Source organism: Mauremys mutica, chromosome 12 (assembly GCF_020497125.1).
Source record: "Mauremys mutica isolate MM-2020 ecotype Southern chromosome 12, ASM2049712v1, whole genome shotgun sequence".
NCBI classification, from domain to species: domain Eukaryota; kingdom Metazoa; phylum Chordata; order Testudines; family Geoemydidae; genus Mauremys; species Mauremys mutica.
The window spans coordinates 36,794,222-36,806,616 of record NC_059083.1 but is presented as its reverse complement, the minus strand read 5'-3'; the positions used below and the strand labels follow the sequence as shown (position 1 = coordinate 36,806,616).

The 12,395-nt window shown below is 44.2% G+C and overlaps 1 protein-coding gene across 1 annotated transcript; it reads right to left on the bottom strand.

Moving 5' to 3' along the window:
• Window positions 1-4,020: 4,020 nt before the first annotated feature.
• On the bottom strand, window positions 4,021-4,956 carry LOC123345398 (olfactory receptor 14A16-like). The gene has a single exon (XM_044982212.1). The coding sequence runs from the start codon at window positions 4,954-4,956 to the stop codon at window positions 4,021-4,023; it is 936 nt and encodes a 311-aa protein (XP_044838147.1).
• Between the last annotated feature and the right edge of the window lie 7,439 nt (window positions 4,957-12,395).

Sequence of the window (12,395 nt, the reverse complement as noted above, 5' to 3'; positions counted from 1 at the left end):
CTGCAGTCATGGCAGGCAAGTAGACACACTCTAGATAGATTTAATGGTGATTTTTTTTTCTGGTCATCTTTAGCGTTGAGTTATGTTGGTTCCCTCACTTAGAGGGAATCATGAGGCTTTTTTTATTATCAGATGAAATTCTTTTTTCTCGTCATCTTTAGCGTTGAGTTATGTTGGTTCCCTCACTTAGAGGGAATCATAAGGCTTTTTTTATTATCAGATGAAATTCTTACAGGGCACCATTTAGTCTGGTGTCTGAATGGGAACTGAGTTCTTCTGAAAATTCTGGCCTAAGGGGTAAGTGTGACAGACTACACTGTAGCTGTTAATTTCAGAAACGGGAACTACACAAAAATGAGGAGGTTAGTGAAACAGAAATTAAAAGATACAGTATCAAAAGTAAAATCCCTGCAAGCTGCGTGGAAACTTTTTAAAGACACCATAATAGAGGCTAAACTGAAATGTATACCCCAATTTAAAAAATATAGTAGAAGAACTGAAAAAGAGCCACGATGGTTAAACAACAAAGTAAAAGAGGCAGTGAGAGGCAAAAAGGCATCCTTTAAAAAGTGGAAGCTAAATCCTAATGAGGAAAATAGAAAAGAGCATAAACTCTGGCAAATGAAGTTTAAAAATATATTTAGAAAGACCAAAAAAGAATTTCAAGAACAGCTAGCCAAAGACTCCAAAAGCAATAGCAAAAAAACCTTTCAAATACATCAGAAGCAGAAAGCCTGCTAAAAAACCACTGGGGCCACTAAATGATCGAGATGCTAAAGAAGCACTCAGAGACGATAAGGCCATTGCAGAGAAACTAAATGAATTCTTTGCATTGGTCTTCACTGTTGAGGATGTGAGGGAGATTCCCAAACCGGAACCATTCTTTTTGGGTGATAGATCTCAGGAACTGTCCCAAACTGTGGTGTCATTAGAGGAGGTTTTAGAGCAAATTGATAAACCAAACAGTAAGAAGTCTCCAGGACCTGATGGTATTCACCCAAGAGTTCTGAAGGAACTCAAACGTGAAATTGCAGGACTACTAACTGTCATTTGTAACCTATCATTTAAATCAGCTTCTGTACCAAATGACTGCAGGATAGCTAATGTAACCCCAATTTTTAAAAAGGGCTCCAGAGGTGATCCTGGCAACTACAGGCAAGGAAGCCTCACTTCAGTACCAGGCAAACTGGTTGAAACTATCATAAAGAACAAAATTGGCAAACACATAGATGAACATAATTTGTTGGGAAATAGTCAACATGGTTTTTGTAAAGGGAAATCATGTCTCACCAATCTACTAGAATTCTTTGAGGGGGTCAACAAGCATGCGAACAAAGGACATCCAGTGACTATAGTGTCAATTATCAGGGAAAGCCATGTTAGTCTGCATCCACAAAAACAACAAGGAGTCTGGTGGCACCTTAAAGACCAACAGATTTATTTGGGCATAAGCTTTCATGCGTAAAAAACCCATTTCTTCAGATGCATGGAGTGAAAATTTTAGATGCAGGCATTATTATACTGTCACATGAAGAGAAGGGAGTTACCTCACAAGCGGAGAGCCAGTGTTGATAGGGCTAATTCGATCAGGGTGGATGTAGTCCACTCCCAATAATTGATGAGGAGGTGTCAATTCCAGGAGAGGCAAAGCTGCTTTTGTAGTGAGCCAGCCACTCCCAGACCCCATTCAAGCCCAAATTAATAGTGTTAAATTTGCAAATGAATTTTAGTTATGCAGTTTCTCTTTGAAGTCTGTTTCCGAAGTTCAAGTATGGTTACTTTTAAATCTGTTATAGAATGTTCAGGAAGATTGAAGTGTCTCCTACTAGCTTTTGTATGTTTCCATTGCTGATGTCCAATTCGTGTCCATTTATTCTTTTATGTAGAAGAATAAATAATCCCAGCCAAGGCTTTGTCCACTTCCCTAGGTAACCCATTCCAATGCTTCACCACCCTCCTAGTGAAATACACCAAAGTGAGAACAAAAGGACCTCAGACAAGTTACTTACATCAGTGTTTAAAAATTTTATTAAGATGATGTAAAGAAAAAGTGAACGGTGCAGAGTTTAAGCACAGAAGTTTCTGGTTATCAGATCGAGGGTGCAAAGTTTGGTTTAAGATCGGGTGGCATAAGGAATACATAATCTGCAATATCCCCGATTGGAGGTAAAAGGTTGATGGGTCAAAGTACAGACATTGAGATATGAGGGTATGAAGTTCATAAAGTGGCTATGTTCGGATGTGGAGTATGATGAGTGGATGGATTGACCCTCATTTGGTGAGATGTAATGTTCAGGGAGTTTACGGTTCCAGTTCATATGATCCAACAGAGAAAGTCTCTTGGTGCCTTTCTCATAGTCGAAGAAAAATGTCAGTCTGGCTCATGCCTCCTGGCACTGTTGGTGGCCAGTGATGTGCTCGATGTAGATGTCGCTGGACCATCGGATGGTGTCTGAGACCACGAGTCGCCGCATGAGCCGAGCGTAGCGTCGACGGATCCCACTAGTCCACATCACACTCTCGTTGCAGGGGTCCCAGGCGCCCAGGGTAACCCAGAGACTTTGGGCCAGAACATCATCAGTATTATACTGGTTCAGTCAGTGAGTCTACTCTGCACTAGTGCTGGTCTATAAATTAAATCTGTTTAGTTTATAGACCAGCACTGAGTTGGAAAATATGACCCTTACATCTCCTTCACCCTCACTTTTTCCAGGGTGCTGGCAGCCAAATCTGGATCCTTGTGTGCACTGACCATTGGCCAAATCCTGATCTCTTAGAAGTGAAGGGCTAGACCCCAGTGACTTCAATGGGATCCAATTTTGGCCTCATTATTCTGAGTCAGATTTTCTTTAGGAAACCCTGGAAAGAGTTCCTCTTCAGAAGAGCCTTTCCACCACAGCACAAATGACACAGCTTTTACATAATCATTTAAGTTAAAATAATAAAAAGATGCCTCCCTGAGCCTCTTTCTTCCCCAACACATCATTAATAATATAATAATACCCCAACAGTATATACATAATCATTTCAGCAGGAACACAGCCATGCAGAAACTTCTTTTACACTCTTTTATCATTGTGGGGAGCAAACCTTCAGTGCACTCAGAAAAACCTCGTCAAACAGACGACATATGGGCACTCCTGAGAGAGAACAAACATTGAAAACCCTGTCAAACCAAATACTCACCATCTCTCCAGGCCTTTCCACCTCCAAAACCACCTGGAACAAAGAAACAAATCAAACCACCAACCAATCAGCTAAACAAAAATTAATTAAAAAATAGAGAAACAAACAACAAATGCATTGATACCTCAATCAGATTTATCATCACCCAAAATAAGAAGAGCCAGAGACCCCACTAGGAACTTTTGCTATGGCTACTGATATTATGTGCAAGGTGCTCATATAGCATGGTGATGGGTAATGCTATATAATTACTAGATAGTTAGATTTTGATCTTCTTTATATTGGTGTAAACCTATAATAGAGCACCTTAAAGACTAACAGATTTATTTGGGCATAAGCTTTCATGGGTAAAAAACCCACTATTAACAGGTTTTTTAAAAATAACTGGATAAATTCATGGAGGTTAAGTCCATTAATGGCTATTAGCCAGGATGGGTAAGGAATGGTGTCCATAGCCTCTGTTTGTCAGAGGATGGAGATGGATGGCAGGAGAGAAATCACTTGATCACTATCTGTTAGCTTCATGCCCTCTGGGGCACCTGGCATTGGCCACTATTGATAGACAGGATACTGGGCTGGGTTACCTTTCATCTGATGCAGTATGGCCATTCTTATAAGAACATAAGAATGGCCATATTCTTATGTTCTTATATTCTTATAATAACTTTTTTTTTTGCTTCAGTCAAGTTTGTCTGGATTTTTACTAGTGTAAATACCCAATTCTGCATAAACAGATAGCATGGTATGTTCTCATGGAGACAATAATATCATCAGATAATTATATTTCTAAAGAAACACAGAATGAAATCATGCTCAAAGGATAAATATGGACTTTTAATTCTTAATTAATAACCTCCAACCTATCAGTTTACTCAGTGCGCCTTTGAGCTCCTTGTTCCTCATGCTGTAGATGATCGGATTCATCAGTGGTGACAACACAGAATAGAGAATGGCCTCCAAGAGATTCAGAACCGATGGAGGGCTGGAGATGGGTTTCAGATACTCAAAAGCGGAAGTGAAAAATAACAAGGAAACTACAATGAGGTGAGGAAGGCAGGTGGAGAAGGCTTTATGCCGGCCCTGCTCAGAGGGCATTCTCACCACTGTGGTGAAGATCTGAACATATGACACAATTATGAAAACAAAGCAGCTTAAGCATAAGAATAAACTAAAGATGAGAAACCCAAGTTCACTGAGGTCTGAACCAGAGCAGGCGAGTTTGAGGAGCTGGGGGATTTCACAGAAGAACTGATCCACCATATTGCCTCCACAGAAGGATATTGCAAATGTGTTTACAGCGTGCACTGCAGAGTAGAGAATAACACTGATCCAGATACTGGCTGCCATTTTGACACAAGCTCTCCTATTCATCACAGTCTCATAGTACAATGGTTGGCAGATGGTGACGTATCGATCATATGCCATGATGGTCAGTATGGCATAATCTGCTGAAGCAAAGAAGACAAAGAGAAAGACTTGGGCAACACATCCAGAATAAGAAATCCATCTGGTGTTCATGAGGGAGTTCACCATGGATTTGGGGATGGTGACAGAGATGCAGCCGAGGTCTAGGATGGACAGATTCATGAGGAAGAAATACATGGGGGTGTGAAGGTGGTGGTCAAGTGCTATGGCTATGAAGATGAGAAGATTCCCCACCAACGATAAAAGGTAAAGAACTAGAAACACCACAAAGTGTAAAATCTGCAGTTCCCGAACATCAGAGAATCCCAGGAGAAGGAATTCGGTCTCGGTGGTTTGGTTGGACATTTTCTTCCTCGGTAGACTGTGTGATTTCTGTGGAAAGAATGAGAAGGACAATGGTAAGGATTAGAGTGACACAGGGAGAGCCCTGATTCCCCATTCTCTAATATCTCATTATATGAATGTCAAAGGTGCACATCACTCGTCACTTATAATGTTTAGGTGTCATTAGTGCTCTCGAATCTGACAATCTTGTTATCAAACTACTGTAATTGAGTCATTTCCTTTAAAGTCAATGGAGCTTCGTTACTTTATCCCATCTGAGGATTTGGCCCAAGATATGGCTTGTTAACATGCTTTATGAAGAATGGAACAGAGTACAATCCAAACCGAAAAATTCTTCCAAAGGACATCGCTCTGTTGCGACCATCACCAAGCTCACAGCTTGGCTAGGAAAATGTAAACACATTTTAAATGTGTGTAACAATGGACTAGCAGCATCCCACCATCACCACTATGTTGAATCGTTTATTCTGTGTTGTGCTGTGGAGGGGTTGTCAGGACACTTGGGCTCTATTCTTGTCTCTGCCAGTGACCTGCTGTGTGACTTCCGGACAGTCATTTCCCCTCTTTCTAACGAGAGACTGCTGAATTGGAATTAATTTTCAAAATGGGCACCATTAAATTAGGCTTCAATAAAGACTGGGAGTGGATGGGTCATTACACAAAGTAAAACTATTTCCCCATGTTTATTTCCCCCCAACACTGTTCCTGACACCTTCTTGTCAACTACCGCAAAGGGACCATTTTGATTACCACTACAAACAGTTCTTTTTCCCTCCTGCTGGTAATAGCTCACCTTAACTGATCACTCTCTTTAGAGTGTGTATGGTAACACCCATCGTTTCATGTTCCCTGTGTATATGTATATCTTCCTACTGTATTTTCCACTGCATACATCCGATGAAGTGGGCTGTAGCCCATGAAAGCTTATGCTCAAACAAATTTGTTAGTCTCTAAGGTGCCACAAGTACTCCTGTTCTTGTTGCGGATACAGACTAACATGGCTGCTATTCTGAAACATTTCTGACTCAAATCAACATACCCTTAGAGCCCCGACCAGGGTTATTCTATCTACTACCCAAGATCCACGAACCCGGAAATCCTGGACGCCCCATCATCTCGGGCATTGGAACTTTCACTGAAGAACTGTCTGGATATGTGGACTCTCTGCTCAGACCCTACGCCACCAGCACTCCCAGCTATCTCCGTGACACTACTGATTTCCTGAGGAAACTACAATGCCTTGGTGACCTTCCAGAAAACACCATCCTAGCCACCATGGATGTAGAGGCTCTCTACACAAACATCCGACACACTGATGGAATACAAGCTGTCAGGAACAGTATCCCTGATGATGCCACAGCACAACTGGTTGCTGAGCTCTGTGCCTTTATCCTCACACACAACTATTTCAAATTTGATGACAATATATATCTCCAGATCAGTGGCACCACTATGGGCACCTGCATGGCCCCACAATATGCCAATATTTTTATGGCCGACCTGGAACAACGCTTCCTCAGCTCCCATCCACTCACACCCCTTCTCTACCTACGCTACATTGATGACATCTTCATCATCTGGACCCATGGGAAGGAGACTCTGGAAAAATTCCACCACGATTTCAACAGCTTCCACCCCTCCATCAACCTCAGCCTGGACCAATCTACACGGGAGGTCCACTTCCTAGACACCACGGTGCTAATAAGTGATGGTCACATTAACACCACCCTATACCGAAAACCTACCGACCGCTATGCCTACCTTCACGCCTCCAGCTTCCATCCCGGACATACCACAAGATCCATTGTCTACAGCCAAGCACTGAGGTACAACCGTATCTGCTCTAACCCCCTCAGACAGAGACCAACACCTAGAAAATCTCCACCAAGCATTCTCAAAACTACAGTACCCGCACGAGGAAATAAGGAAACAGATCAACAGAGCCAGACATGTACCCAGAAGCCTCCTACTGCAAGACAAACCCAAGAAAGAAACCAACAGGACCCCACTGGCCATCACATACAGTCCCCAGCTAAAGCCCCTCCAACGCATCATCAGGGATCTACAACCCATCCTTGACAATGATCCCACACTTTCACAGGCCTTGGGTGGCAGGCCAGTCCTCGCCCACAGACAACCTGCCAACCTGAAGCATATTCTCACCAGTAACTGCACACCACACCATAGTAACTCTAGCTCAGGAACCAATCCATGCAACAAACCTCGATGCCAACTCTGCCCACATATCTACACCAGCAACACCATCACAGGACCTAACCAGATCAGCCACACCATCACCGGTTCATTCACCTGCACATCCACCAATGTAATATATGCCATCATATGCCAGCAATGCCCTTCTGCTATGTACATCGGCCAAACTGGACAGTCTCTAAGGAAAAGGATAAATGGACACAAATCAGATATTAGGAATGGCAATATACAAAAACCTGTAGGAGAACACTTCAACCTCCCTGGCCACACAATAACAGATCTTAAGGTGGCCATCCTCCAGCAAAAAAACTTTAGGACCAGACTTCTAAGAGGAACTGCTGAGCTTCAGTTCATTTGCAAATTTGACACAATCAGGTTAGGATTAAACAAAGACTGTGAATGGCTTGCCAACTACAGAACCAGTTTCTCCTCCCTTGGTTTTCACACCTCAACTGCTAGAACAGGGCCTCATCCTCCCTGATTGATCTAACCTCGTTATCTCTAGCTTGTTTCTTGCTTGCTTATATTTACCTGCCCCTGGAAATTTCCACTCTTGCATATGACGAAGTGGGCATTCACCCACGAAAGCTCATGCTGCAAAACGTCTGTTAGTCTATAAGGTGCCACAGGATTCTTTGCTATTTCTGACTCTGTTTCCCCTCTCTGCCTTTCTCTGCCATGTTAACTAGGACTGTAAGGGCTTTTGGAGAGGGGCCAGAGGGCAGATTTTTGAAGGTATTGAGGCACCTAGTGGGGTTCTCAAAACATCTAGGGCCCCAACATCCCTTGAAATTAATGAGTTATAAGCTCCTAGGTGTCTCTGAAAATGCCACTAGGTGCCAAAATACCTTTGGAAACTTGGTCCTATGTCTTGTTATGTGTAAGTTCTGCACAGCCATTTACACCGTTTATACTCAGCCAGCAGCAGTGTGGAGCTAGACCAGGAGCTCTGAGTTCTACTCCCAGTGATCTCCCATATGTCCTTGAACGGGGTTAGGATAGACAGGGTTTGGCTGCTTGGTTCAACTCTAACCCAGGGTTAAAAGGGGCTAGTTTGTGTAAAACACAGTCTGGGTGCTATCAACTTTACTAGTTATTCAACTGTTACCTTCTTACAATGATCCCTTTGAAAGAGAAATCACACAGATGCAATAGAATAAATGGACTTGAAATTAATGCTTTGTCTGAGAATATTAATGTTCCCCAACTTATTTAAAGTTTAAGGCAGGTTGGAAATTTCTAGCTGAATCTTCTATAATGGATGTTGATTTTTTAGCTAAACAACAACAAATTTCAGAATGTCTGCTTTTCTCAAACATATTGAAAACTCAAAAAACAAACATTTTTGGTTTTGTGATAAAAAAAATCTAGTTTTCAGTAGAAAGTTTTCATTTGCCACAAATTAAAAAAAAATGATTTTGCATTTTCAGTGAAAAGTCAACCTTTTCCTGAGAGGTAGAAAAATTCCTATCAGCAGTAGATAATTGATTAAATGGAGAGTAAAGTCTTAACGAGTTCATATTGTGATTCATATTTATAATCTGAATTTCCCACTGTATAATTTCCCCTGTATATTGTTAATTAAAATAACAGACTTACTGTGCTGATCTTTGTTGATTTTATTTTTCCAGCAGATGATGCATTCAGTCATCCAGCACCAGCTAAAGGCCCAGGTATCTGAGCATCATTTCACCCTTCAATCTGTGACTGAACTAAACTCAAACCTGTTGCTCTCAGCGGATGAGCTTTGTGTAGCTGGCGTTAAGCATCACTGGCATTAAAGGACTGATGCTGCAGGAAGGTGATTTATCCACTTCTATTTCCTAAGGGCTAGTGGGACTCACTCCCAGGAGCCCCGCACAGCTCAGCAGCAAAGGCCCAGAGGCAAGCGCATAGATGCCTAGGTGATAAATCCAAAAGTGTCCTAGCACAGGGCCGACAATCTCCCCAGGTTCTCTGATTCCTGCCCAGTGTCTGTGTTATCTATAGGCCAGGATTACAAATGGATTTACACATCTAAGTAGATGGAGACAGGCACTGACTGGGATTTATCAATGCTCCTATGTGAGCTAAGTGGCTAAATCCCATGGGCATTCAATGGGAGGTTGGTGCTATTGCAAATCACAGTAGGCACCTATCAGCTTCTTTAGGTGCCTAAGCCTCTTTGTAATCCTGGTGCTGCAACTTTTCTGTTGACTTCTGAGGCCTGGGCTTCTCTGCAATTCCAGAAAATGACGACAGGGATTTGCAAAGGAGCCTAAGAGAATTAGGCATGTACATCTTGGGCTTCTAACTCCCTAAGACTCCTGTAAGAAGCATGACCTCACATGATAGCATGTAGAGCAGTCAGCAGTGGCTAGAGAAAGGAGGTCAAGACGCCGGGAGCTCATGTGATCTAAGCCTGACTATGCACTATATTACCTCAACCCTCTGTGCCTCAGTTTACCAAAACAATTAATCTGAGGAATGTTAACTGAGATGGGAAGAACAATTCATAAAGAATCATGTATTTAGAGCTGATCCATGATTCAGTTTTGTTTAAGCTTTTAATGAATTTTCACAGATCTGGGTGAAATATTTGTCAAGTTATTTTTTTCAAGCAGATTTTCCTTGTTTTCCACAGGAACATAGGAATTGCCAGAGACCAGTGCCCAGGGTCTGACTGGGGCCAGCCCCAGATCATGCACCACCCACAGCCTGGAGTAAAGGTTTGGGTAGAGAGGAGATCTCCCCCCAGTGCAGCAGCTGCAGCATTGTCTGCCTGAGTCTTCAGAGAGCCTGAGAAAATGGCTCTGGGAGAGCGAAACCGCCCCACACATCTCCATGGGGTTTGAATTCCCAGCCCCACTTCTCTGAGTACCCCAACAACCCTGCCCCATTGCAGAGCTCATTGTGCAGGGGGAGGGGAAGACCACAGCAGTCCTGACCCTATCACCCAAGTAGATACACCCTGGCTGGGAAGGTAAGGACTGGAGAGACCACGATTGCCTCCTGCCTGTCTGTGGGCACCTTGCTGATCCCAAGGGGTGGGGGAGAATCACCCACTGCCTCTTCTGGGAAAGAGCAGGGGTCCCATGCCACCATCCCACCCACCACTGACATTGCACATGGGCACAGGGTCAAGGAGGTCAAGCCCCATGCATGACCCTGGAGTGCCTGAGCCCAGCCCTGAGAGTCCGCAGAGCTTTATGGGACTAGGGGCTGGTCTACACTATGAGGCTAGGTTGAATTTAGCTGCATTAGGTCAATTTTATAAGCAAGGTACTCCAGTGCCAAGATAGGGATATGCATTCTGTCTCATTCTGTTCCACTTAGGGAACCCCATTGTAGCAAAGCCACTATTATGACCTGCACATTTCCCAAAGTCTCTTCCCTTGTTAGAAGAAGGTTACTGATTGCTTTGGCTACTTGGATCACAGCAACCCCCACTGTAGATTTGCCCACTCCAAACTGATTCCCGACTGACCAGTAGCTGTCTGGCGTTGCAAGCTTCCACAGGGCTATTGCCATTCGCTTCTCAACTGCCAGAGCAGGTCTCATCTTCGTATTCCTGCACTTCAGGGTGGGGAAAAGCAACTCACAAAGTTCCAAGAAAGTGCCCTTACGCATGCAAAAGTTTTGCAGCCACTGGGAATCATCCCATAACTGGAACACTATTCGGTCCCACCAGTCTGTGCTTGTTTGCCGGGTCCAGAATGAGCGTTCCACCGTATCAACCTGCCCCACTGCTACCATGATGTCCCCATTGCCACATCCCATGCTTTCAGAAATGTCTGTGTCCATGTCTTCCTCACAATTGTCTGCATACTGGCAGCTCCTAGCGAGGCTCTGCACATACTGCAGGATAATGTGAGAGGTGTTTACAATGCTCACAAAAGCAGTGCGCAGCTGAGCGGGCTCCATGCTTGCCGTGCTATGATGTCTTCACAGATAACCCAGGAAAAAAGGTGTGAAACGATTCTTTGCCATTACTTTCAAGGAGGGAGGAAGGGAGGGGAGACTGACGACATGTACCCCAAAACACCCACAACAATGTTTTTGCTCCATCAGGCATTGGGAGCTTAACCCAAAATTACAATGGGCAGTGGGGACTGTAGAATAGCTACCCACAGTGCACCACTCCATGAGTCGATGTTAGCCACGGTATTGAGGACACACTCCACAGACCTCCTGCCAGGGGTGAAAGTAACTTAAAGGACTTACTGGTATGCCAGAGTCCTGAGGGGGGCGTGGCCTCAACCGGAAGAGGCGCGTCCTCAAACGAAAGAGGCGGTACCCTTCAAGATTTGAAGGCCCTGGTGCTCCGGCTGTGGCTGGGGGCCCCAGAGCCTTTAAATCACCTAGGAGCTACCAGCTCAAGAGGTGGCTGGGAGCCCCGGGGCTCAGGAATGAATTAAAGGGTCCAGGGCTCTGGTCACTGCGGAGTTCCAGGCCCTTTAAATCACCGCGGGAGCCCGGCTGCTGGAGCACTGGCAGTGCTTTAAAAGGCCCTTTAAATCACCACCACAGAAGCAGGTCCAGTCTGGCATGGCGTACTGGCTCTTGCCGGTACATGGTACGGGACTGTACCGGCTTACTTTCACCTCTGCCTACTGCCTTTAGTGGGGACATACCCGACGGATGGTATAAAATCATTTTCTAAAGATGGACTTCTATTATATTTTGCAATGTAGACATACCTGAAGGCTGCAAAATGAAATATTTAAAATGGGGCTTGAACCTACAATCCTGAGAGTAAGAGACTCATGCATTACTAACTGAGCTGGTTGGCTTCTCCCTGAAGTTTTTTCAAAGGCACAGATGGTGCAGAAGGCCCCCTAAGGACATTTCTTTGCACACTGAGATTAGTTTTCAGACATTTCCCTTCTTTCCTGGTTCCTTCGCTCTCCAACTAGCAAACAGGGCCTGTTACAAGGCTAGTTAGATGCTGGTGTCTAGACCAGAGAAGTGGGGTTCATCTAGCAGCTGCTCAGAGAAACCTGTGTGGGAGGGTGGAATTGAGGATTCTCCCACCAGGAGGAGGTGCTGTTTCTCAGAAAAAGCTTCTCAGCGCCCAAACAGGGGGCAGACAAGACAGTCCCCCACCATCCGCCAGACACATGTTTTCGCAAAGAATCAGATCTCCCTGATAAAACTTCTCCAAAGATGCCCAGCTCCAGGAATGTCAGAGAAAGGAACGACTGTTTGCCTTAGGAGGTGGCTGAGGGAAACCTGCAGGTCCTTAG

What these genes read in the sequence shown, in the direction of transcription:
- LOC123345398 (XM_044982212.1), bottom strand. Translation starts at nt 4,956, where the DNA reads ATGTCCAACCAAACCACCGAGACCGAATTCCTTCTCCTGGGATTCTCT.